At 44.5% G+C, this 27,955-nt stretch overlaps 1 protein-coding gene and 1 long non-coding RNA gene across 2 annotated transcripts; one reads left to right on the forward strand and one right to left on the reverse strand.

The window, feature by feature from the left end:
- Window positions 1-22,949: 22,949 nt before the first annotated feature.
- Window positions 22,950-24,324, forward strand: LOC119282525. The gene is made up of 2 exons (XM_037562725.1): window positions 22,950-23,717; window positions 23,893-24,324. Exons 1-2 carry the CDS (start codon window positions 23,315-23,317, stop codon window positions 24,003-24,005), a joined length of 516 nt encoding a protein of 171 aa, XP_037418622.1. The 5' UTR covers window positions 22,950-23,314; the 3' UTR covers window positions 24,006-24,324.
- Window positions 24,325-25,001: 677 nt separating this feature from the next.
- LOC119282788 lies at window positions 25,002-25,422 on the reverse strand. The gene is made up of 3 exons (XR_005138878.1): window positions 25,402-25,422; window positions 25,251-25,315; window positions 25,002-25,146 (listed from the first exon to the last, which is right to left on the reverse strand). It is a non-coding gene; the product is annotated as an uncharacterized LOC119282788 (long non-coding RNA).
- Window positions 25,423-27,955: the final 2,533 nt, after the last annotated feature.

Here is a 27,955-nt window from a genome sequence, read left to right on the forward strand (position 1 = left end):
CTAGGGGAGGGGGGGGGGGGAGGCGCGCAGCCCTTATGGGCAGCCCTTTCACCTTTCCACTAAGGCCCAATAAGGCCCATATGACTCCCGGGGGGTTCCGGTAACCTCCCGGTAATCCGGTAAAATCTTGATTTCACCCGGAACACTTCCGATGTCCAAACATAGGCTTCCAATATATCAATCTTTATGTCTCGACCATTTCGAGACTCCTCGTCATGTCCGTGATCACATCCGGGACTCCGAACAACCTTTGGTACATCAAAATGCATAAACTAATAATAACTGTCATTGTAATGTTAAGCGTGCGGACCCTATGGTTCGAGAACAATGTAGACATGACCGAGATACGTCTCCGGTCAATAACCAATAGCGGGACCTGGATGCCCATATTGGCTCCTACATATTCTACGAAGATCTTTATCGGTCAGACCGCATAACAACATACGTTGTTCCCTTTGTCATTGGTATGTTACTTGCCCGAGATTCGATCGTCGGTATCCAATACCTAGTTCAATCTCGTTACCGGCAAGTCTCTTTACTCGTTCCGTAATACATCATCTCACAACTACTATATTAGTTGTAATGCTTGCAAGGCTTATGTGATGTGCATTACCGAGAGGGCCCAGAGATACCTCTCCGATAATCGGAGTGACAAAACCTAATCTCAAAATATGCCGACCCAACATGTACCTTTGGAGACACCTGTAGTACTCCTTTATAATCACCCAGTTACGTTGTGATGTTTGGTAGTACCCAAAGTGTTCCTCCGGTAAACGGGAGTTGCATAATCTCATAGTTATAGGAACATGTATAAGTCATGAAGAAAGCAATAGCAACATACTAAAATGATCGGGTGGTAAGCTAATGGAATGGGTCATGTCAATCAGATCATTCAACTAATGATGTGACCTCGTTAATCAAATAACAACTCATTGTTCATGGTTAGGAAACATAACCATCTTTGATTAATGAGCTAGTCAAGTAGAGGCATACTAGTGACACTTTGTTTGTCTATTTATTCACACATGTATTATGTTTCCGGTTAATACAATTCTAGCATGAATAATAAACATTTATCATGATTATAAGGAAGTAAATAATAACTTTATTATTGCCTCTAGGGCATATTTCCTTCAGGAACTTAATTGTTCTCCTCCATAGGACTTTCAAAGTGTTCCATCGAAATGGCAGGTTCAGTAATTGTAACCGGTTCCTGATTCGATGAACTAGGCATCTCCTGATTAGATGAGGTAGACATATCCTTCATGGGAAAGATATCTTCAAAGAAAGTCGCATCATTCGACTCCATGATCGTACCGACATGCATGTTAGATACCTCAGATTTTACAACCAAGAATATATAGCCTATGCTATGAAAAGCATATCCCAGGACAACACAATCCACAGTTTTTGGTCCCAGCTTCCGCTTCTTTGGGATTGGCACATTGACTTTCGCCAAACAACCCCAGGTTCGCAGATAAGACAGCTTTAACCTTTTCTTCTCCCATTCCTCGAATGGAGTTATCTCTTTGTTCTTTGTGGGAACTCGGTTTAGGACATGACAAGCAGTCAATATCGCCTCCCCCCACCATGCCTTGGAGAGACCCGATGTGTCTAACATGGCGTTAACCAAATCAGTTAGAGTACGGTTCTTTCTTTCGGCCACCCCTTTGACTGAGGTGAGTAGGGAGGCGTCCTCTCATGGATTATACCATGTTCCGCACAAAAAGCATCAAATTCATTGGAAAAATACTCTCCACCACGGTCGGACCTAAGCCTCTTGATTTTTCGATCAAGTTGGTTTTCCACTTCAGCTTTATAGATCTTAAAAAAGTTCAAAGCCCCATCCTTAGATTTCAGAAGATACACACGGCAGTATCTAGTGGAGTCGTCAATTAACGTCATGAAATATTTCTTTCCACCTTTTGTCAAGACACCATTCATTTCACAAAGATCTGAATGTATAAGTTCTAGTGGTGCAATATTTCTCGTCTCCGCAGTCACGTGAGACTTATGAGGTTGCTTAGCTTGCACACACACTTGACACTTAGATCCCTTGACAGTGGTGAAACTAGGGATTAAGTTCAACTTCGCTAGTCGCGGCATGCAACCAAAGTTAACATGACAATGACGTGAATGCCACACATTTGATTCACTATTGTTGCAAATATGATTAACAACTTTACTGCAAACGTCTGATAAGGATAAACGAAACAGGCCTCCTGACTCATAGCCTTTACCAACAAAGGTTCCATACTTGGATATTACAAATTTATTCGACTCAAAGACAAGCTTATAGCCATCTCTACACAGAAGAGATCCGCTAACAAGATTTTTATTGACGGAGGGGACATAATGCACGTTCTTCAGCCGCACGATCTTCCCCGAAGTAAACTTCAGATCAACCGTGCCAACACCACGAACAGAAGCACTTGAACCGTTGCCCATCAGCACGGTTGAAGTCCCTGCGGTCTGATAAGACGAAAACATGGAAATATCACCGCATACATGCACATTAGCACCCGTGTCAATCAACCAGTCAGGAGAATGACATACTGAAAGAATAGTGGGAAATATACCATACCCAGCATCCTTCATGTCAGTGTCTCCAATGACAACATTAACGGTCTTGCCGCCTTTCCCAGGATGACGCTTGTCATAGCGATTAGGGCAACTAGGAGCCCAATGATCAGGATCTCCACACACATGACAAGCACCTTTCTTCTTGCCATTCTTCTTCTTGAAGTTCGTGTGTTGCACAGCCTTGTTCTTCCCATCAAACTTTGCTTTACCATCAAACTTGCCCTTGTTCTTGAACTTGTGGGGCTGGAAGTTCTGCTTCTGTACCACATTGGCACTAGATCCTCCCTCAATACCTCGAGCACGTGTGTCCTTTGCTCTCGCCTTTTCTTCCACATCAAGAGTACCAATGAGATCTGGAACAGAAAACTCCTGTCTCTTATGTTTCAGTAAGGTAGCAAAGTTCCTCCATGAAGGAGGAAGCTTAGTGATGATACCCCCGGCAACAAACTTGTCCGGTAGCATGCAATTGAAGTGCTCAAGTTCTCTAGCAAATGACTATATATCATGAGCCTGCTCAACCACGGAGCGCTCTTCAGTCATCCTGTAATCATAGAATTGCTCCATGATGTACACATCAGTGCCGACATCCGAGACCCCAAACTTGGCCTCGAGTGCGTCCCACATATCTTTTCCATTATCAATTGACGCATAAGCATCAACTATGTTCTCTCCAAGAACACTCAAGAGCGCAGCCTTAAACAAGGTATCCATTTTCTGAAAAGCTTGTGCCTGTTGGGCATCTTGCTCTCCTTCATGTTTGCCAAGAGTGGCGTCATAGCAACTCATGGTTTGAAACCATAAGACTGCTCTCACGCGTCACCTCTTATAGTGGATACCCTCAAACATAGGAGGTCTCATGGAAGCAGCAAAACCACTTGGGGTAAATTGCTTATAATAAGGTTTTTGGATTGTTGGAAATATGAGCAATTTACCGAATGATTTTATTAATAAAAATACTAGATAAAGCATGACTAAAATAACAAATATAAAGCAAGTCATGCATTCTGACAGAGAGAAGGTAAACTTTGTCCGCATATATGAACCTGAGGTAAACACATCTAGAACAGACACTAGATGAAGTTGCTTAAACGAAACAGAACCTAACATGCGTAGGACGAAGTCGAAGCGAACAGCCAGCAGCCGAAGGGCTGCACCGTTCGTATTCAAACTCCACTATCGCAAAAACTTTTCAGCTTCCGTGTGACCTTTCGTATACCCGTAGTGCGTGGCAAAAATTTAGACATCGGCTCGGCTCATTCCCGCAACCCGCGTCGCGTCGTGACGAGGCGTGGCGTGGCGAGGCGGGCGGCGGAGGAGGAGCGCGCGTGGATATCCCTCTTGTTCTCATGCTCATACAAGTGGGGAAGGAGCCTCCCTTATAAAGAGGTCCAACTCCCTCTAAACTAGCAAGGTGGGACTAAACTTTAGTTCCACCTGTTGCCTTGCACGAATGGGCTGCGTGGGCCTCTAGGATTTATAGGAATTTCTGAAACTGCTATTGGGCTAGGCCCAAAATAGACAAAATTCCAGCAATCCCCCACCAGATCCCAGAGGCACACAAAATTTGCCTTTGATTCCAAAACACTGTTTTATATACCGGTACTGCAGTGGAGACTGTTAAGTTGAACTTCCACCTAGAACTCTATGCTACACTAGTAAGCAACTTGAACAGTGGACTGGGCCTTGAACTGCAAGTTTTCTGCGAATCTAGCTTCACATAAAGCCTTGATCGATACGTGGCTACCGTGGGTCTTCCCCGCGGGTGGAGCTTATGCGTCATACTCCGTGACCTTTCATGAGTTTACTAGAGAGAACCCTACTCTCATAGATTGCGACGTTTAACAATCAGACTCATATAGGTGCGTTCTTCAAAAGATGTTCTACAGGACAACATCTCTGCTTCAAAGAACCACTTAGAACACATTAAGATATACATCAACCTGCCATGCAGATTAAGAGAGTATTGCATCTTCATGGAGTGGTATTTTTACAGTAAGGATACTCTCCTCTCAGTTGACCAACAGCTTGTCTTCCACATCTGATTCACGGGATCTCCGATCACAAAGAATAGGTTACCACTGTGAACAACTCATATTGTGGGTCTCATTCCCATCTCCCTCGATGCATTATCTATCACATTGCGTGATAGACCCTTAGTAAAAGGATCTGCCAGATTTTTAGACGTTTGGATATAGTCCAATGCCATAACTCCGGAGTTTCTCATTTTCCTGACAGACTTTAACCTTCTCTAAACATGTCTTGATGACTTCATGTTATCCTTTGAGCTGCTCACTTTAGTGATCACAGTTTGATTGTCACAGTTCATAAGGATACCCGGTACAGGTTTCTCAACTACCGGCAAGTCATTTAAGAGCCGACGAAGCCAATCTGCTTCGACCGTAGCTGTATCTAGCGCTGTGAGTTCTGCTTCCATTGTTGACCTCATTAAGATGGTCTGCTTGCAAGACTTCCAAGAAACAGCGCCACCTCCATGAGTGAATACATAACCGCTCGTGGCCTTTATCTCATCAGTATCTGAGATCCAGTTTGAGTCACTATACCCTTCAAGCACCTTTGGATGCCCAGTGTAGTGAATTCCATAATTCGCAGTGCCTTTCAAATAACGCAAAACTCTCTCTAGAGCTTTCCAATGCACATCTCCTGGTTTTGAAACAAACCGACTCAGTTTGCTAACAGCAAAAGAGAAGTCAGGTCTTGTAGCACTGGCTAAGTACATAAGAGAGCCAATAATCTGAGAATACTTCAATTGATCTCTAGCAATTCTTCGATTCTTTCGAAGCAGCACGCTAGCATCATATGGTGTTGGAGAGGGCTTGCAGTCACTATAGCCAAAGCGACTCAAGATCTTTTCCACATAGTGAGATTGAAGCAATGTAATCCCACCATCATCATCTCTCAACAACTTGATGTTCAGAATGACATCAGCCACTCCTAAATCCTTCATCTCAAAACAGCGAGATAGGAAATCCTTGACCTCCTTAATAACATTCAGATTTGTTCCGAAAATCAGTATGTCATCAACATACAAGCAGAGCATAACTCCCTCGCCCCCACCATGGCGATAGTACACACATTTGTCAGCTTCGTTCACAACAAATCCTGCAGCTGTTAGAGTTCTTTCGGACTTCTCATGCCACTGTTTGGGTGCTTGCTTGAGTCCATACAAAGACTTCATCAACTTGCACACTTTCCCTTCCTGACCATCTATTACAAACCCATTTGGTTGTTCCATATAAATTTCCTCATCCAACTCTCCATTTAGGAAAGCAGTCTTAACATCCATTTGATGAAGGAGAAGACCATCTGAGGCAGCTAGTGAAAGTAGAACTCGAATAGTGGTCAGTCGAGCCACAGGTGAGTAAGTATCAAAGAAGTCTTCACCTTCCTTTTGGGTATAATCCTTAGCCACGAGCCGAGCCTTGTACTTTTCTATAGTACCATCAGTCCTAAGCTTCTTCTTGAATACCCATTTGCATCCTATAGGTTTGCACCCATAAGGACGATCAGTTATCTCCCAGGTTTCATTCGCCAAGATAGAATCCATCTCGCTATGAACCGCTTCCTTCCAGTAGTCAACATCTTCCGATGCATAGGCCTCCGAAATAGAACTGTGAGTGTCATCTATGAGATACACAAGAAAATCATCACCAAAAGACTTTGCAGTCCTCTGTCTCTTGCTCCTAGTAGGAACTTCATTGTTCTCCTCCACAGGACTTTCAAAGTGTTCCATCGAAATGGCAGGTTCAGTAATTGTAACCGGTTCCTGATTCGATGAACTAGGCATCTCCTGATTAGATGAGGTAGCCATATCCTTCATGGGAAAGATATCTTCAAAGAAAGTCGCATCATTCGACTCCATGATCGTACCGACATGCATGTCAGATACCTCAGATTTTACAACCAAGAATATATAGCCTATGCTATGAAAAGCATATCCTAAGAATACACAATCCACAGTTTTTGGTCCCAACTTCCGCTTCTTTGGGATTGGCACATTGACTTTCGCCCAACAACCCCAGGTTCGCAGATAAGAGAGCTTTAACCTTTTCTTCTCCCATTCCTCGAATGGAGTTATCTCTTTGTTCTTTGTGGGAACTCAGTTTAGGACATGACAAGCAGTCAATATCGCCTCCCCCCACCATGCCTTGGAGAGACCCGATGTGTCTAACATGGCGTTAACCAAATCAGTTAGAGTACGGTTCTTTCTTTCGGCCACCCCATTTGACTAAGGTGAGTAGGGAGGCGTCCTCTCATGGATTATACCATGTTCCACACAAAAAGCATCAAATTCATTGGAAAAATACTCTCCACCACAGTCGGACCTAAGCCTCTTGATTTTTCAATCAAGTTGGTTTTCCACTTCAGCTTTATAGATCTTGAAAAAGTTCAAAGCCTCATCCTTAGATTTCAGAAGATACACACGGCAGTATCTAGTGGAGTCGTCAATTAACATCATGAAATATTTCTTTCCACCTTTTGTCAATACACCATTCATTTCACATAGATCTGAATGTATAAGTTCTAGTGGTGCAAGATTTCTCGTCTCCGCAGTCACGTGAGACTTACGAGGTTGCTTAGCTTGCACACACACTTGACACTTAGATCCCTTGACAGTGGTGAAACTAGGGATTAAGTTCAACTTCGCTAGTCGCGACATGCAACCAAAGTTAACATGACAATGACGTGAATGCCACACATTTGATTCACTATTGTTGCAAATATGATTAACAACTTTATTGCAAACGTCTGATAAGGATAATTGAAATAGGCCTCCTGACTCATAGCCTTTACCAACAAAGGTTCCATACTTGGATATTACAAATTTATTCGACTCAAAGACAAGCTTATAGCCATCTCTACACAGAAGAGATCCTCTAACAAGATTTTTATTGACGGAGGGGACATAATGCACGTTCTTCAGCCGCACGATCTTCCCCGAAGTAAACTTCAGATCGACCGTGCCAACACCACGAACAGAAGCACTTGAACCGTTGCCCATCAGCACGGTTGAAGTCCCTGCGGTCTGATAAGACGAAAACATGGAAATATCACCGCATACATGCACATTAGCACCCGTGTCAATCAACCAGTCAGGAGAATGACATAGTGAAAGAATAGTGGAAAATATACCATACCCAGCATCCTTCATGTCAGTGTCTCCACTGAGAACATTAACGGTCTTGCCGCCTTTCCCAGGATGACGCTTGTCATAGCGATTAGGGCAACTAGGAGCCCAATGATCAGGATCTCCACACAGATGACAAGCACCTTTCTTCTTGCCATTCTTCTTCTTGAAGTTCGTGTGTTGCACAACCTTGTTCTTCCCATCAAACTTTGCTTTACCATCAAACTTGCCCTTGTTCTTGTACTTGTGGGGCTGGAAGTTCTGCTTCTATACCACATTGGCACTAGATCCTCCCTCAATACCTTGAGCACGTGTGTCCTTTGCTCTCGCCTTTTCTTCCACATCAAGAGTACCAATGAGATCCGGAACGGAAAACTCCTCTCTCTTATGTTTCAGTAAGGTAGCAAAGTTCCTCCATGAAGGAGGAAGCTTAGTGATGATACTCCCGGCAACAAACTTGTCCGGTAGCATGCAATTGAAGTGCTCAAGTTCTCTAGCAAATGACTGTATCTCATGAGCCTGCTCAACCACGGAGCGCTCTTCAGTCATCCTGTAATCATAGAATTTCTCCATGATGTACAGCTCAGTGCCGGCCTCCGAGACCCCAAACTTGGCCTCGAGTGCGTCCCACATATCTTTTCCATTATCAATTGACGCATAAGCATCAACTATGTTCTCTCCAAGAACACTCAAGAGCGCATCCTTAAACAAGGTCTCCATGTTCTGAAAAGCTTGTGCCTGTTGGGCATCTTGCTCTCCTTCAGGTTTGCCAAGAGTGGCGTCATAGCAACTCATGGTTTGACACCATAAGACTGCTCTCACGTGCCACCTCTTATAGTGGATACCCTCAAACATAGGAGGTCTCATGGAAGCAGCAAAACCACTTGGGGTAAATTGCCTATAATAAGGTTTTTGGATTGTTGGAAATATGAGCAATTTACCGAATGATTTTATTAATAAAAATACTGGACAAAGCATGACTAAAATAACAAATATAAAGCAAGTCATGCATTCTGACAGAGAGAAGGTAAACTTCGTCCGCATATATGAACTTGAGGTAAACACATCTAGAACAGACACTAGATGAAGTTGCTTAAACGAAACAGAACCTAACATGCGTAGGGAAGAAACTAGAGCCAAGAACTGTAGGATGACTTCTAACAGAAAGGAGAAGAACACGTACGGCACAGCAGTAGCAGAAGCGCTGGAGTTGGGGTCGGTGTCCTCGCCTGTCATGTCGTCGAGGAGGTCGTGGACATCGGGGAAGAAATCATCGTCGGGGAAGTAGTCGTCGGCGACCGACCCGTCCATGATGAAGAAGCCAGTAGTCGTGCTGAGCGCTCCCCAAAAACCTTATCACCCTTCTCCCGTACAGGACTCAAAAGGTGCGGTCTCGGAGGCCTACTGTCTCGCCCGGCGGTGCACGCCGCAAGCCGGGATGAGGAAGAATGTAGTAGCAGCGCAGTGCTCAGGAACTTGTGGCGACAGGAGGAAGAGATTCTGGTGCGTCTCTCTGGGAGGAGCGACCTCCCTTTTATAGGCGCAAGAGAAGGAGGCGAGAGGGCAGCGACGGAAGGTGAAACGAAGAGACGAAGTCGAAGCGAACAGCCAGCAGCCGAAGGGCTGCACCGTTCATATTCAAACTCCACTATCGCAAAAACTTTTCAGCTTCCGTGTGACCTTTCGTATACCCGTAGTGCGTGGCAAAAATTTAGACATCGGCTCGGCTCATTCCCGCAACCTGTGGTGCGTCGTGACGAGGCGTGGCGTGGCGAGGCGGGCGGCGGAGGAGGAGCGCGCGTGGATATCCCTCTTGTTCTCATGCTCATACAAGTGGGGAAGGATCCTCCCTTATAAAGAGGTCCAACTCCCTCTAAACTAGCAAGGTGGGACTAAACTTTAGTTCCACCTCTTGCCTTGCACGAATGGGCTGCGTGGGCCTCTAGGATTTATAGGAATTTCTGAAACTGCTATTGGGCTAGGCCCAAAATAGACAAAATTCCAGCAATCCCCCACCAGATCCCAGAGGCACACAAAATTTGCCTTTGGTTCCAAAACACTGTTTTATATACCGGTACTGCAGTGGAGACTGTTAAGTTGAACTTCCACCTAGAACTCTATGCTACACTAGTAAGCAACTTGAACAGTGGACTGGGCCTTGAACTGCAAGTTTTCTGTGAATCTAGCTTCACATAAAGCCTTGACCGATACGTGGCTACCGTGGGTCTTCCCCGCGGGTGGAGCTTATGCGTCATACTCCGTGACCTTTCATGAGTTTACTAGAGAGAACCCTACTCTCATAGATTGCAACGTTTAACAATCAGACTCATATAGGTGCGTTCTTCAAAAGATGTTCTGCAGGACAACATCTCTGCTTCAAAGAGCCACTTAGAACACATTAAGATATACATCAACCTGCCATGCAGATTAGGAGAGTATTGTATCTTCATGGAGTGGTATTTTTACAGTAAGGATACTCTCCTCTCAGTTGACCAACAACTTGTCTTCCACATCTGATTCACGGGATCTCCGATCACAAAGAATAGGTTACCACTGTGAACAACTCATATTGTGGGTCTCATTCCCATCTCCCTCGATGCATTATCTGTCACATTGCGTGATAGACCCTTAGTAAAAGGTTCTGCCAGAGTTTTAGACGTTTGGATATAGTCCAATGCAATAACTCTGGAGTTTTTCATTTTCCTGACAGACTTTAACCTTCTCTGAACATGTCTTGATGACTTCATGTTATCCTTTGAGCTGCTCACTTTAGTGATCACAGTTTGATTGTCACAGTTCATAAGGATACCCGGTACAGGTTTCTCAACTACCGGCAAGTCATTCAAGAGCCGGCGAAGCCAATCTGCTTCGACCGTAGCTGTATCTAGCGCTGTGAGTTCTGCTTCCATTGTTGACCTCGTTAAGATGGTCTGCTTGCAAGACTTCCAAGAAACAGCGCCACCTCCATGAGTGAATACATAACCGCTCGTGGCCTTTATCTCATCAGCATCTGAGATCCAGTTTGAGTCACTATACCCTTCAAGCACCTTTGGATGCCCAGTGTAGTGAATTCCATAATTCGCAGTGCCTTTCAAATAACGCAAAACTCTCTCTAGAGCTTTCCAATGCACATCTCCTGGTTTTGAAACAAACCGACTCAGTTTGCTAACAGCAAAAGAGATGTCAAGTCTTGTAGCACTGGCTAAGTACATAAGCGAGCCAATAATCTGAGAATACTTCAATTGATCTCTAGCAATTCTTCGATTCTTTCGAAGCAGCACGCTAGCATCATATGGTGTTGGAGAGGGCTTGCAGTCACTATAGCCAAAGCGACTCAAGATCTTTTCCACATAGTGAGATTGAAGCAATGTAATCCCACCATCATCATCTCTCAACAACTTGATGTTCAGAATGACATCAGCCACTCCTAAATCCTTCATCTCAAAACAGCGAGATAGGAAATCCTTGACCTCCTTAATAACATTCAGATTTGTTCCGAAAATCAGTATGTCATCAACATACAAGCAGAGCATAACTCCCTCGCCCCCACCATGGCGATAGTACACACATTTGTCAGCTTCGTTCACAACAAATCCTGCAGCTGTTAGAGTTCTTTCGGACTTCTCATGCCACTGTTTGGGTGCTTGCTTGAGTCCATACAAAGACTTCATCAACTTGCACACTTTCCCTTCCTGACCATCTATTACAAACCCATTTGGTTGTTCCATATAAATTTCCTCATCCAACTCTCCATTTAGGAAAGCAGTCTTAACATCCATTTGATGAAGGAGAAGACCATGTGAGGCAGCTAGTGAAAGTAGAACTCGAATAGTGGTCAGTCGAGCCACAGGTGAGTAAGTATCAAAGAAGTCTTCACCTTCCTTTTGGGTATAATCCTTAGCCACGAGCCGAGCCTTGTACTTTTCTATAGTACCATCAGGCCTAAGCTTCTTCTTGAATACCCATTTGCATCCTATAGGTTTGCACCCATAAGCACGATCAGTTATCTCCCAGGTTTCATTCGCCAAGATAGAATCCATCTCGCTACGAACCACTTCCTTCCAATAGTCAGCATCTTCCGATGCATAGGCCTCCGAAATAGAACTAGGAGTGTCATCTATGAGCTACACAAGAAAATCATCACCAAGAGACTTTGCAGTCCTCTGTCTCTTGCTCCTAGTAGGAACTTCATTGTTCTCCTCCACAGGACTTTCAAAGTGTTCCATCGAAATGGCAGGTTCAGTAATTGTAACCGGTTCCTGATTCGATGAACTAGGCATCTCCTGATTAGATGAGGTAGCCATATCCTTCATGGGAAAGATATCTTCAAAGAAAGTCGCATCATTCGACTCCATGATCGTACCGACATGCATGTCAGATACCTCAGATTTTACAACCAAGAATCTATAGCCTATGCTATGAAAAGCATATCCCAGGAAAACACAATCCACAGTTTTTGGTCCCGGCTTCTGCTTCTTTGGGATTGGCACATTGACTTTTGCCAAACAACCCCAGGTTCGCAGATAAGAGAGCTTTAACCTTTTCTTCTCCCATTCCTCGAATGGAGTTATCTCTTTGTTCTTTGTGGGAACTCGGTTTAGGACATGACAAGCAGTCAATATCGCCTTCCCCCACCATGCCTTGGAGAGACCCGATGTGTCTAACATGGCGTTAACCAAATCAGTTAGAGTACGATTCTTTCTCTCGGCCACCCCATTTGACCGAGGTGAGTAGGGAGGCATCCTCTCATGGATTATACCATGTTCCGCACAAAAAGCATCAAATTCATTGGAAAAATACTCTCCACCACGGTCGGACCTAAGCCTCTTGATTTTTCGATCAAGTTGGTTTTCCACTTCAGCTTTATAGATCTAGAAAAAGTTCAAAGCCTCATCCTTAGATTTCAGAAGATACACACGGCAGTATCTAGTGGAGTCATCAATTAACGTCATGAAATATTTCTTTCCACCTTTTGTCAAGACACCATTCATTTCACATAGATCTGAATGTATAAGTACTAGTGGTGCAAGATTTCTCGTCTCTGCAGTCACGTGAGACTTATGAGGTTGCCTAGCTTGCACACACACTTGACACTTAGATCCCTTGACAGTGGTGAAACTAGGATTAAGTTCAACTTTGCTAGTCGCGACATGCAACCAAAGTTAACATGACAAAGACGTGAATGCCACACATTTGATTCACTATTGTTGCAAATATGATTAACAACTTTATTGCAAACGTCTGATAAGGATAAACGAAACAGGCCTCCTGACTCATAGCCTTTACCAACAAAGGTTCCATACTTGGATATTACAAATTTATTCAACTCAAAGACAAGCTTATAGCCATCTCTACACAGAAGAGATCCGCTAACAAGATTTTTATTGACGGAGGGGACATAATGCACGTTCTTCAGCCGCACGATCTTCCCCGAAGTAAACTTCAGATCGACCGTGCCAACACCACGAACAGAAGCACTTGAACCGTTGCCCATCAGCATGGTTGAAGTCCCTGCGGTCTGATAAGACGAAAACATGGAAATATCACCGCATACATGCACATTAGCACCCCTGTCAATCAACCAGTCATGAGAATGACATACCGAAAGAATATTGGGAAATATACCATACCCAGCATCCTTCATGTCAGTGTCTCCAATGACAACATTAACGGTCTTGCAGCCTTTCCCAGGGTGACGCTTGTCATAGCGATTAGGGAAACTAGGAGCCCAATGATCAGGATCTCCACACACATGACAAGCACCTTTCTTCTTGCCATTCTTCTTCTTGAAGTTTGTGTGTTGCACAGCCTTGTTCTTCTCATCAAACTTTGCTTTACCATCAAACTTGCCCTTGTTCTTGAACTTGTGGGGCTGGAAGTTCTGCTTCTGTACCACATTGGCACTAGATCCTCCCTCAATACCTCGAACACGTGTGTCCTTTGCTCTCGCATTTTCTTCCACATCAAGAGTACCAATGAGATCCGGAACGGAAAACTCCTGTCTCTTATGTTTCAGTAAGGTAGCAAAGTTCCTCCATGAAGGAGGAAGCTTAGTGATGATACCCCCGGCAACAAACTTGTCCGGTAGCATGCAATTGAAGTGCTCAAGTTCTCTAGAAAATGACTGTATCTCATGAGCCTGCTCAACCACGGAGCGCTCTTCAGTCATCCTGTAATCATAGAATTGCTCCATGATGTACACATCAGTGCCGACAACCGAGACCCCAAACTTGGCCTCGAGTGCGTCCCACATATCTTTTCCATTATCAATTGACGCATAAGCATCAACTATGTTCTCTCCAAGAACACTCAAGAGCGCAGCCTTAAACAAGGTATCCATTTTCTGAAAAGCTTGTGCCTGTTGGGCATCTTGCTCTCCTTCAGGTTTGCCAAGAGTGGCGTCATAGCAACTCATGGTTTGAAACCATAAGACTGCTCTCACGCGTCACCTCTTATAATGGATACCCTCAAACATAGGAGGTCTCATGGAAGCAGCAAAACCACTTGGGGTAAATTGCTTATAACAAGGTTTTTGGATTGTTGGAAATATGAGCAATTTACCGAATGATTTTATTAATAAAAATACTAGATAAAGCATGACTAAAATAACAAATATAAAGCAAGTCATGCATTCTGACAGAGAGAAGGTAAACTTCGTCCGCATATATGAACTTGAGGTAAACACATCTGGAACAGACACTAGATGAAGTTGCTTAAACGAAACAGAACCTAACATGCGTAGGGCAGAAACTAGCGATGGAAGGTGAAATGAAGAGACGAAGTCGAAGCGAACAGCCAGCAGCCAAAGGGCTGCACCGTTCGTATTCAAACTCCACTATCGCAAAAATTTTTCAGCTTTCGTGTGACCTTTCGTATACCCGTAGTGTGTGGCAAAAATTTAGACATCGGCTCGGCTCATTCCCGCAACCCGCGGCACGGCGCGTCGTGACGAGGCGTGGCGGGCGGCGGAGGAGGAGCACGCGTGGATATCCCTCTTGTTCTCATGCTCATACAAGTGGGGAAGGAGCCTCCCTTATAAAGAGGTCCAACTCCCTCTAAACTAGCAAGGTGGGACTAAACTTTAGTTCCACCTCTTTCCTTGCACGAATGGGCTGCGTGGGCCTCTAGGATTTATAGGAATTTCTGAAACTGCTATTGGGCTAGGCCCAAAATAGACAAAATTCCAGCAATCCCCCACCAGATCCCAGAGGCACACAAAATTTGCCTTTGGTTCCAAAACACTGTTTTATATACCGGTACTGCAGTGGAGACTGTTAAGTTGAACTTCCACCTAGAACTCTATGCTACACTAGTAAGCAACTTGAACATTGGACTGGGCCTTGAACTGCAAGTTTTCTTCGAATCTAGCTTCACATAAAGCCTTGACCGATACGTGGCTACCGTGGGTCTTCCCCGCGGGTGGAGCTTATGCGTCATACTCCGTGACCTTTCATGAGTTTACTAGAGAGAACCCTACTCTCATAGATTGCGACGTTTAACAATCAGACTCATATAGGTGCGTTCTTCAAAAGATGTTCTGCAGGACAACGTCTCTGCTTCAAAGAGCCACTTAGAACACATTAAGATATACATCAACCTGCCATGCAGATTAGGAGAGTATTGCATCTTCATGGAGTGGTATTTTTACAGTAAGGATACTCTCCTCTCAGTTGACCAACAGCTTGTCTTCCACATCTGATTCACGGGATCTCCGATCACAAAGAATAGGTTACCACTGTAAACAACTCATATTGTGGGTCTCATTCCCATCTCCCTCGATGCATTATCTATCACATTGCGTGATAGACCCTTAGTAAAAGGATCTGCCAGATTTTTAGACGTTTGGATATAGTCCAATGCAATAACTCCGGAGTTTTTCATTTTCCTGACAGACTTTAACCTTCTCTAAACATGTCTTGATGACTTCATGTTATCCTTTGAGCTGCTCACTTTAGTGATCACAGTTTGATTTTCACAGTTCATAAGGATACCCGGTACAGGTTTATCAACTACCGGCAAGTCATTCAAGAGCCGGCGAAGCCAATCTGCTTCGACCGTAGATGTATCTGGTACTGTGAGTTCTGCTTCCATTGTTGACCTCGTTAAGATGGTCTGCTTGCAAGACTTCCAAGAAACAGCGCCACCTACATGAGTGAATACATAACCGCTCGTGGCCTTTATTTCATCAGCATCTGAGATCCAGTTTGAGTCACTATACCCTTCAAGCACCTTTGGATGCCCAGTGTAGTGAATTTCATAATTCGCAGTGCCTTTCAAATAACGCAACACTCTCTCTAGAGCTTTCCAATGCACATCTCCTGGTTTTGAAACAAACCGACTCAGTTTGCTAACAGCAAAAGAGATGTCAGGTCTTGTAGCACTGGCTAAGTACATAAGCGAGCCAAAAATCTGAGAATACTTCAATTGATCTCTAGCAATTCTTCGATTCTTTCGAAGCAGCACGCTAGCATCATATGGTGTTGGAGAGGGCTTGCAGTCACTATAGCCAAAGCGACTCAAGATCTTTTCCACATAGTGAGAGTGAAGCAATGTAATCCCACCATCATCATCTCTCAACAACCTGATGTTCAGAATGACATCAGCCACTCCTAAATCCTTCATCTCAAAACAGCGAGATAGGAAATCCGTGACCTCCTTAATAACATTCAGATTTGTTCCGAAAATCAGTATGTCATCAACATACAAGCAAAGAATAACTCCCTCGCCCCCACCATGGCGATAGTACACACATTTGTCAGCTTCGTTCACAACAAATCCTGCAACTGCTAGAGTTCTTTCGAACTTCTCATGCCACTGTTTGGGTGCTTGCTTGAGTCCATACAAAGACTTCAGCAACTTGCACACTTTCCCTTCCTGACCATCTATTACAAACCCATCTGGTTGTTCCATATAAATTTCCTCATCCAACTCTCCATTTAGGAAAGCAGTCTTAACATCCATTTGATGAACGAGAAGACCATCTGAGGCAGCTAGTGAAAGTAGAACTCGAATAGTGGTCAGTCGAGCCACAGGTGAGTAAGTATCAAAGAAGTCTTCACCTTCCTTTTGGGTATAACCCTTAGCCACGAGCCGAGACTTGTACTTTTCTATAGTACCATCAGGCCTAATCTTCTTCTTGAATACCCATTTGCATCCTATAGGTTTGCACCCATAAGGACGATCAGTTATCTCCCAGGTTTCATTCGCCAAGATAGAATCCATCTCGCTACGAACCGCTTCCTTCCAGTAGTCAGCATCTTCCGATGCATAGGCCTCCGAAATAGAACTGGGAGTGTCATCTATGAGATACAGAAGAAAATCATCACCAAAAGACTTTGCAGTCCTCTGTCTCTTGCTCCTAGTAGGAACTTCATTGTTCTCCTCCACAGGACTTTCAAAGTGTTCCATCGAAATGGCAGGTTCAGTAATTGTAACCGGTTCCTGATTCGATGAACTAGACATCTCCTGATTAGATGAGGTAGCAATATCCTTCATGGGAAAGATATCTTCAAAGAAAGTCGCATCATTCGACTCCATGATCGTACCGACATGCATGTCAGATACCTCAGATTTTACAACCAAGAATCTATAGCCTGTGCTATGAAAAGCATATCCCAGAAAAACACAATCCATAGTTTTTGGTCCCAGCTTCCGCTTCTTTGGGATTGGCACATTGACTTTTGCCAAACAACCCCAGGTTCGCAGATAAGATAGCTTTAACCTTTTCTTCTCCCATTCCTCGAATGGAGTTATCTCTTTGTTCTTTGTGGGAACTCGCTTTAGGACATGACAAGCAGTCAATATCGCCTCCCCCCACCATGCCTTGGAGAGACCCGATGTGTCTAACATGGCATTAACCAAATCAGTTAGAGTACGGTTCTTTCTTTCGACCACTCCATTTGGCTGAGGTGAGTAGGGAGGCGTCCTCTCATGGATTATACCATGTTCCGCACAAAAAACATCAAATTCATTGGAAAAATACTCTCCACCACGGTCGGACCTAAGCCTCTTGATTTTTCGATCAAGTTGGTTTTCCACTTCAGCTTTATAGATCTTGAAAAAGTTCAAAGCCTCATCCTTAGATTTCAGAAGATACACACGGCAGTATCTAGTGGAGTCGTCAATTAACGTCATGAAATATTTCTTTCCACCTTTTGTCAATACACCATTCATTTCACATAGATCTGAATGTATAAGTTCTAGTGGTGCAAGATTTCTCGTCTCCGCAGTCACGTGAGACTTACGAGGTTGCTTAGCTTGCACACACACTTGACACTTACATCCCTTGACAGTGGTGAAACTAGGGATTAAGTTCAACTTCGCTAGTCGCGACATGCAACCAAAGTTAACATGATAAAGACGTGAATGCCACACATTTGATTCACTATTGTTGCAAATATGATTAACAACTTTATTGCAAACGTCTGATAAGGATAAACGAAACAGGCCTCCTGACTCATAGCCTTTACCAACAAAGGTTCCATGCTTGGATATTACAAATTTATTCGACTCAAAGACAAGCTTATAGCCATCTCTACACAGAAGAGATCCGCTAACAAGATTTTTATTGACGGAGGGGACATAATGCACGTTCTTCATCCGCACGATCTTCCCCGAAGTAAACTTCAGATCGACCGCGCCAACACCATGAACAGAAGCACTTGAACCGTTGCCCATCAGCACGGTTGAAGTCCCTGCGGTCTGATAAGACGAAAACATGGAAATATCACCGCATACATGCACATTAGCACCCGTGTCAATCAACCAGTCAGGAGAATGACATACTGAAAGAATAGTGGGAAATATACCATACCCAGCATCCTTCATGTCAGTGTCTCCAATGAAAACATTAACGGTCTTGCCGCCTTTCCTAGGATGATGCTTGTCATAGCGATTAGGGCAACTAGGAGCCCAATGATCAGGATCTCCACACACATGACAAGCACCTTTCTTCTTGCCATTCTTCTTCTTGAAGTTCGTATGTTGCACAGCCTTGTTCTTCCCATTAAACTTTGCTTTACCATCAAACTTGCCCTTGTTCTTGAACTTGTGGGGCTGGAAGTTCTGCTTCTGTACCACATTGGCACTAGATCCTCCCTCAATACCTCGAGCACGTGTGTCCTTTGCTCTCGCCTTTTCTTCCACATCAAGAGTACCAATGAGATCCGGAACGGAAAACTCCTATCTCTTATGTTTCAGTAAGGTAGCAAAGTTCCTCCATGAAGGAGGAAGCTTAGTGATGATACCCCCGGCAACAAACTTGTCCGGTAGCATGCAATTGAAGTGCTCAAGTTCTCTAGCAAATGACTGTATCTCATGAGCCTCCTCAACCACGGAGTGCTCTTCAGTCATCCTGTAATCATAGAATTGCTCCATGATGTACAGCTCAGTGCCGGCATCCGAGACCCCAAACTTGGCCTCGAGTGCGTCCCACATATCTTTTCCATTATCAATTGACGCATAAGCATCAACTATGTTCTCTCCAAGAACACTCAAGAGCGCAGCCTTAAACAAGGTATCCATTTTCTGAAAAGCTTTTGCCTGTTGGGCATCTTGCTCTCCTTCAGGTTTGCCAAGAGTGGCGTCATAGCAACTCATGGTTTGAAACCATAAGACTGCTCTCACGCACCACCTCTTATAGTGGATACCCTCAAACATAGGAGGTCTCATGGAAGCAGCAAAACCACTTGGGGTAAATTGCCTATAATAAGGTTTTTGGATTGTTGGAAATATGAGCAATTTACCGAATGATTTTATTAATAAAAATACTAGATAAAGCATGACTAAAATAACAAATATAAAGCAAGTCATGCATTCTGACAGAGAGAAGGTAAACTTTGTTCGCATATATGAACTTGAGGTAAACACATCTAGAACAGACACTAGATGAAGTTGCTTAAACGAAACAGAACCTAACATGCGTAGGGCAGAAACTAGCGACGGAAGGTGAAACGAAGAGACGAAGTCGAAGCGAACATCTAGCAGCCGAAGGGCTGCACCGTTCGTATTCAAACTCCACTATCGCAAAAACTTTTCAGCTTCCGTGTGACCTTCCGTATACCCGTAGTGCGTGGCACAAATTTAGACATCAGCTCGGCTCATTCCCGCAACGCGTGGATATCCCTCTTGTTCTCATGCTCATACAAGTGGGGAAGGAGCCTCCCTTATAAAGAGGTCCAACTCCCTCTAAACTAGCAAGGTGGGACTAAACTTTAGTTCCACCTCTTGCCTTACACGAATGGGGCCTCTAGGATTTATAGGAATTTCTGAAACTGCTATTGGGCTAGGCCCAAAATAGACAAAATTCCAGCATGGGCACCTACCGTCTCATAGTGTTGCCTCTCCTCCCCATGGATAGGGATCACACCGGCGCCGACCAGAGCACAGACTTCTCGTCGTTCATGCTCTCGCAGACAAACATGTAGCATGTCACAAAGACAATACACCTCTTTGAGTGGTTCATGATTGACGGCCTTAGCCGAGATGCCATACAATGGCGAATGGTGTAGATCCGTGGAAAATCATGGCCAGTGATCCAGAGATAAATCAATTCTTCAACGTTCGCGTGGCGGCCGGTACCCATTTTGCAATGAACCGCATCTTCATCAACAACGACAAGGCTTTCGAGGGGGTGCCTCGATAAATGATGTCGCTGTCGGACTGGCACAACAGCGATGGCAATCGCCATGGGCTTCCTGCACATCAAGTGCTCGGTACCGGACCACCCTAATGTGATCAATTCCATCTCAACCGACGACACGGTTGAGTACACAATGATGGGTGTGTTGTTGCTACCACACTATGTTTCTTTTGGGTGAAGTTTTTCTTATGAACTATTCAATCAAGTTCTGTAAGTGTTGGTTGTACGTAGTACAAGCTACATGAACGGAACAACGAGGATAGTATAAACATATTAGCACTGTGCAAGAATGTGATCTCCAAACCCGAGGGAAAGTGATCAATGTGGAATCGCCGGGTCTCCTTCCAAAGCCATGTTCGAATCCTAGGCTGATCTGATGATGATGTTCATGATATCGGGCAAGGATCGTGATGAGCATGAGTGGCTCAAGATATTCATGGGTGCAGCTGTGCAGGGTTCAATCACTACAAGACGTGGCCTATTATGGGATGCATGGCCATCAGATGTATCCTTAGCTAGCCACATAATAGTTGCTATGACACCACACAAGGGTGAAACTAGAGCGAATGCCCAGTGTGTCAACCAACATGAAACTATTGGGTCAAACCAAATAACAACAGTGCTAAGCAGTGACTCAATATGAGATTAGTTAGCGCAAAATCATTGTTTTTCAACCAAAGTCAACTCTAACATGACGGCTATGTCCTTGGCCTTAGAGGGCAGCCTGGTAAATGTAGCTCCCGCTTGCGTAGGGTCTGGGGAAGGGTCCGGCCACTTTGAGTCTATTGTACACAACCTTTCCCTATATTTCTGCAAGAGGCTGTTTTCAGGACGCGAACCCATGACCTTATGGTCACAAGGCAACAGCTTTACCTCATGATCCTTGGCCTCAGAGTATAAATATTATTATGTACTAGATGATGCCTCATATGTTGCTACGAGAATTATTAACAAATAACTTGATGTTTAAAAACATGAGAAAGTTTATGAAGCATTGTATAAGTTGATGATATATACTTTGTTTGAAAGAAACATTGTTTAGAGTAAGCATCTACAGAAAATTTGATGAAAAAGCTAAAAGTGTGTGATTTGTTTTGTGTTAATTATTACCTTGACAGTATATCAGAGAGGCAATATAAGACGAAAAGAACATTGAGTTGAGATAGTAGAGACATCTCAACCCTTGGCTAATCCTAAAACAACGATAGCAACTACATATGTGCATTCATATAAAAACATAGCTCGCATAGAAAAATAAAACTCGAGTTCACTCATAATTAGTTTTTCAATATAGAAAAAGAAGGTCGCTTATACATCATCAGACCCAATGTTGAGTAAATTATGATTCTCTACGGATCAACCATGTGCAGTGTACTGCAACCATTCACCACAATATACCACTGTTTCAAATAGCCCGCTATAGCTTCGCTATAGCACGCTATAGCGTTTACAAAAGGTCTTGCGCTAAGAGACTTCGGTCCAAACAAATGAACAAACATTTTAAATAGCGCGCTATAGCTCCGCTATAGCATTTGAAAGAGGTCCGGCGCTAAGATGCTTAGCGCGCTATTTAAAACTTTGCAATATACCCAGGTAGCTCTTATTCTTTTTGTTTGTCTTGTCTGGTCCACAGCCATGCCTGCTTCCCCATTCGTTAAAGCTTAGTCCCGTCTTAAAAGAAGTTTGATTAGCTTCATCGTTTGTGCAATGGAACCGAATTGGAATTAAAAGGTTGCTTGGAACACTGAAGGTTCTTGGAAATGGAGGCATCTAGCACAATTCTATGGCGTTTAGGGAGCAAAAGGGACATAGACAGGAAGCGCGAGAGAATGGGAATGTGGAAAGTAGTCGTCTGGGCTTTCAGAATCAGAAGATTGCATTAACAACACATGATGTATAAGAAAATGGTGGAAAGGGCACTTGCACTAGACGTCTGCAATGAATCGGATAACGTCAAGACATATGCAGAGAGCAAAAGAAACCTAGGATGATGTGGCTTCTTGAGAGTGCACGAAAAAAATGTAATGGTTATTTGTGGTAGGCTACATGTGCGTGAAGGGTTAATGAGAGCATGTGCATGAAGAGTTTCTGAGAAAGTGTTTTTACATGATGGACCAACTTGATGATATGGATAGGTTGCATATCAAAAAAATATGACAGTGGGGATCTCTTAGGTATATAGGAATGTATATAAGAATATAGGATTTGTTGTCATGCCCTCTAGGGTATTCATGGTTAATTTCGTCGAGCCTACAAAATTATCAGGCATGCGAAGTACCACTGCTGCTAGTGCAAGATTGTACACTTATGAAAAAAAAGGATTCAACGTAAAAAAAACGGAATCGTTTTACGCTGGCAGGCCGGCCAAGCTTTTGCGCTGGTCACATCAGAAACATGCGATGGGGTGTGATCGTACGATGCACCCCACGCCGCTCTTCTTAAAAAAAACTCAGCTAACCTTATCCTCTTGCGTGTGTTCCCAACCTTATCCTCTCGCATCTATTCCCCACCGCTCATTTTGTTTCTCTCACCAGAGAAATAGCCGCCCCAAACCCTCTCACCGGAGCTCTCTCTACTTCGTTGCTTTCACCAGAGCTTCTCCCTACCCAGCCTAGCCTCACCGCTGACCTGCTAGTTCGGTCCGGGGCACGACTGATTGTCCCGCTGCTGGTGTTCATTGATGCCGGTCAGGTGCCACACGGAGAGAGTGGAGACGCGGTGCTGCGCGCGGTGGAGACGGCGCCACCGCATGTCGCTGGAAATCACGAGCTGCGGGGAGTGCCACGATCCCCCGCCCAGGGGTGGATTCGGCGACCCGCGGGTGGTGGTGTGGCGACCAGCGCGTGACGGTGCTGGGACCAGCGTCCGCCGGTGCTGGAACCATTGATGTTGGAAGCTACATCCAGCGACTCCGCGCGCTGCAACGGCGATGGCCAGGAGTTGCGATGATGGTGCCCCCGTGCTACATCCGTCAACGACAGAAGCTACATCCGGCTACAACGAAAGCTACATGCGTCGACGACAAAAGCTACATTCGGCTCAGCTACGACTGGCCCTTGCAAAAGCTGCAACCGGCAAGTCGACGGGCTGCGACCTGCGACCGACGGCTGGGAAAGCTTCAACCGTTGCATGAGGAAGCTACAACCAGCGCCCATAGAAGCTACAACCGGCGAGGCAACAAACGCGACTGGCGGCTTAGAAAGCTACAACCGGTGGTGGGAAAGCTGCAACTGGCGCCTCCGGAAGTTGTGACCCAGCGGCCCGAAATGCTGGAACCGGTGGCACGGCGTGCTACAACCAGCAAGGCTGCGCTCTACGACGGCAACGTTTTCTTTGCTGGAACCATTTGTAAGTTTTGCTGGAACCGACATTTGTTTTTGCTGGAACCAAATAGATTTTTGCTATGACGAGCAGCGACCCATTTTTTTGTTGGAGCCAGTGATTTATTTTGCTGGAACAGACGATTTTTGGTGCTCCTCGTTTTTTTTTGGAATTTTTGTTGCTGACTTTTGTGATTGTTGAGACATGGTGATGCAAGCCGATGACGGCGGCGAGCCAGAGGCGGTGACCATGGGATGTTGCAACCACGGTCACCCCGTCCTGGGACCGGCCATTGGAGAGCTGCAGTCGAAGTAGGGAACCCACCGGTGCTCGTGCTGCAATCTCGCGGTCGACGACGGTGAGGGCTTGGAACAGGCCAGCGCGGTGGCACGAGCGCCGGCAAGGTCGAGTGGCGTGGGTGGCCGTAATACATGGGATGCAGAGGACCTGTCCAGGCGGTCAGCGAGACAGTTTTCAACGTGTTTGACTTTTATTCAGGGTGTTTAGCGATACACATGGACGGTTTAAGTGTGCTGTATCCTACAGTCACGGGGCGACCGGCCCAATTTGGGCTGGCGCACCGGCGCCTATCAGTACCCAAAAAAAAAATCCCAGCTTCTTAATCCGATTCAAATTGAATGAGTGGAGCACTAGCGTAGGGATTGCAATGAGTATAAATAAGCTACGTCCTAGGCTAGCTACAGTAGAAGTATACTAATTGTTAAATTTGTCTATATATAGGAAGTCCTGTTAGTTTCTTTCGTGTTTGATGATGTGTGCTGCATCTCAACCTGGCAGTCGGGTCGGGTTTGCCCGGGTCGAGGTCTACCAAACCCATGCCCGATTACTAAATGGGTCTACCCAGTCGCCCACGACCCTGCCCATGGGCGAAGGATCAGACCCACGCCCGAACCCGATGGGTAACCCGACCCGGTGGGTTACCCATCGGGCTGCTGTATATTGTTCTTGTACAGTGTACAACAGAGTAGTGGCAAAATTCATATAACAAATATTGGTTCACACAGTGACAAAAATGCACAAATAGCTTCAGTTACTAACCATCAATGTGAATATATAGTAGAACAGCTAGAAAACACAATATCAGGAAGGCAAATACAAGGTTCAAGAGCACAAATAGCATCACAAATACATGGTGCAGGTCTTCAGAAGCACAAATACAAGGTTCAGGAGCAGAGATACAAGGTTCAGGTGCACAAATAGCAGCAGAAATACAAAGTTCAGCAGCAGCACAAATACAAGGTTCAGGTTGAGTAGTTGTGTGCCAACAAGCTAGCAGTAGGAAGTAGTAGTGTAGCAGCCATGGATAAATGTAAATAACAACAGGTAGCAATGTAGCACGCCGGGTCGTCCGCCTTCTCGTCGCAACCAAGCAGCAGCAGCAACATCATACAATCATGTTTCAGGCTTCAGTTAGGATGGATTGATCATCAACCTCCTGAAACACAAGAAAATAGAAGCATTCAAAGTAAACAACAAGATTTGCATTAAAATCTATAAGATTAAAAGGCATGCTAAGTTGCTAAAAGTAGAATCTGTTACCATCATTTCTGTGTCATCCTTAAGAACAGTTTCAAAGTCCGCAAAGAGAGTAGAATTGCAATCCCCTGATGCATAGATTTAGATATTAACATATAGCAAGGAAATAATATTGTGTATGGAAAGAAGAGTCATGATTGAAATAGATTATCACCTAACATGTCTGCACGGGACCAAGCTTGCATACACATAAGAGCTTCAGTCATGTTTGGTGCAAGTGAACATCTATGTGCACTTAGTATTCTCCCACTAGTACTGAAGGCAGATTCCGACGCCACAGTTGTTACAGGAATGGCTAGTATATCATGAGCCATTCTTCGCAATGTAGGATACTTGATACCTGCATACTGCCACCAATTGATGATGTCGAGACCCTCTGGCCTATGGATAATTTCCTCTTCCAAATATAAGTCCAGTTCTGTACGCACACGAGAAGCACTCGTAACAGGCTTCGAGGACATATATTGTTTAAATATATTCTCCATTTCATCTACTACAACACCACCTTGGGTAGAAATACTCCCACCTACATGTGACTCCGAGGTACCCACACCACCATCAGATGCTTGATATTCTAGCAACAAATCACCCATTAACTTTCTAATTTTCTCCACTTCTGTAGTTGCATGTTCAAACCCATAGAGAGAGCCAAACAAAGCTTGCAACATATGAAGCTTATATCTTGGATCAAGGACTGTTGCCACAGACATAAGACCATGGACTTCTTTCCAATACTTCTCAAACTTCGTCTTCATTTCCTCAGACATCTTTTGCAAAGGAACATGCTCACTAGTAGACCATTTTCGTATTGCTAGACGAATAGAAGATATTTTGGGGAAGAACAAATTTGCGGTAACATATTTAGTCCCTGAGAATAGTTCAGTGATCTCAAAGAAAACTTGTAGCCTAGCACAAAGTTCTTTTGCAAATTTCCAATCTTCTACGGTTGGGCAACAGTTGAATAGGAGCTCACGTGTTCTTAGTTTCTCGAACACATCAGTGTATAGTAATGCAATGGATATCATTTGATATGTTGAATTTCACTAGTCTTGCAATCCAAAAACAACCTTCTAGAATAGTCAATGTTTAAAGTGTGTGCCATCTTTTCAAATTTCTCGTGCCTTTTAGGTGTGGCCTGCCAAAATGCAACACTATTGCGGACTCTAGCAATACCTTTCTCCATGACACTCATTCCATCTTTCACAATCAGATTAAGGATATGTGCACAACAACGCATATGCAGATACTTACCCTCCAACATAAGTGATTTAGTATCCAACTTATCTATCAAGATATCAATAGCCTTGTCATTACTTGTGCAATTGTCAAGAGTAACTGTGGATAACTTCCTCTCTAGATGCCAATCAAGAAGACATTCGTGCAAAGCTTGACAAATAACTTCACCATTATGTGGTGCTGGTACATATGCAAACCTAATATACAATAAACATCCAGGTTCAGCTTCACAATCATTAACAAAATAGTTCAGATTCATAATGATACAAAAAAGCTTCGCTTTAACGAAACATACCTGAAAATGATGCTCTTTAGATTAAAAGATTCATCAATAAAATGGGCTGTAACAACCATGTAGCCTTTCTTTTGATGGCCTGCAGTCCACAAGTCTGAGGTGACAGCTACTCGTTGTTTGAAATTTGCAAAATATTTCACCATCTTTTCCTTTTGGGCTGAATGCATAAGCAAGATATCCTTTCTAATGGTATTTCTTGAGACAACCTTGAACAAAGGTTGTATTAAAGCACAAAAGATTCGGAAAATAGAATGATCAACCATCGATAAAGGATATTCATGAACACAGATCATTAAGGCAAGATTTTTCCTAGCTACATCTTGGTCAAAAACCCCATTGTTATCGAGTTCAACTTTCCCACCACTAGCAGCCGCCAACCTTAACTTCTGTTGCTTTAGGCCTACAGGAGCACTCTTGGCACAATAAGTTTTCAAATGGTTGTTCAAATGTGTGGTGCCACCTGTGCTTGCTGCACTAAGCCATTTTTTACAATACATGCATTGAGCTTGCCATCTCCCACCAATAAATTCTTTATGAAACTCATTCCATACTTCAGATGTAAGTTTCCTCCTTTTAGGTTGTCCAGGTTCTGTACCAGTACCTTGGGTCGTCTCAGCCTCGATGCCATCTGTACCTTGTGGAGTGGATGACTTGTCATGTTGAGTTCCATGCACAGCTGAGCTTTCCACTCCCGGCGCCGAGAAACTATCCACTGGTGAACTCATCTATACAAGACCACACAAAATTACTTAGTTGAACTCATCTCTCATCTATTATACTGATGTAAAGTGAATAGAAAAGGTTGGGAATTGTTCTACTGTTGCAAACCTTGGTGAGACAGAAGGAGGGCGCGGTGATGGCCTCGGTGCTGCTCCGGCTTGATGATGGCCTCGGTGCTGGTCCGGTGCGGTGATGCCTTGGAGGAAGAACGAGGATGGCGGTGGTGCTGCTCCGGTTGGATCGGATCGATGCAGAGCTGGCGGTGTTGCTGCTCCGGCGCGGTGAGCCTGCTGCTCGAGGGATGGAGGCGGAGGTGGTGCTTGGCCGTAGATCTAGCAAGGATGGAGGCGGCCTGCAGGGGGGGATCCTACGTCCCCGCGAGGATGGAGGCAACGGGGATCCTATGGCCCAGGAGGATGGCGGCCGCGGGGATCCGGCAGCCTGCGACGGCGTCGGA

The sequence above is a fragment of the Triticum dicoccoides genome, chromosome 3B (assembly GCF_002162155.2).
Source record: "Triticum dicoccoides isolate Atlit2015 ecotype Zavitan chromosome 3B, WEW_v2.0, whole genome shotgun sequence".
Classification (NCBI taxonomy): Eukaryota; Viridiplantae; Streptophyta; class Magnoliopsida; order Poales; family Poaceae; genus Triticum; species Triticum dicoccoides.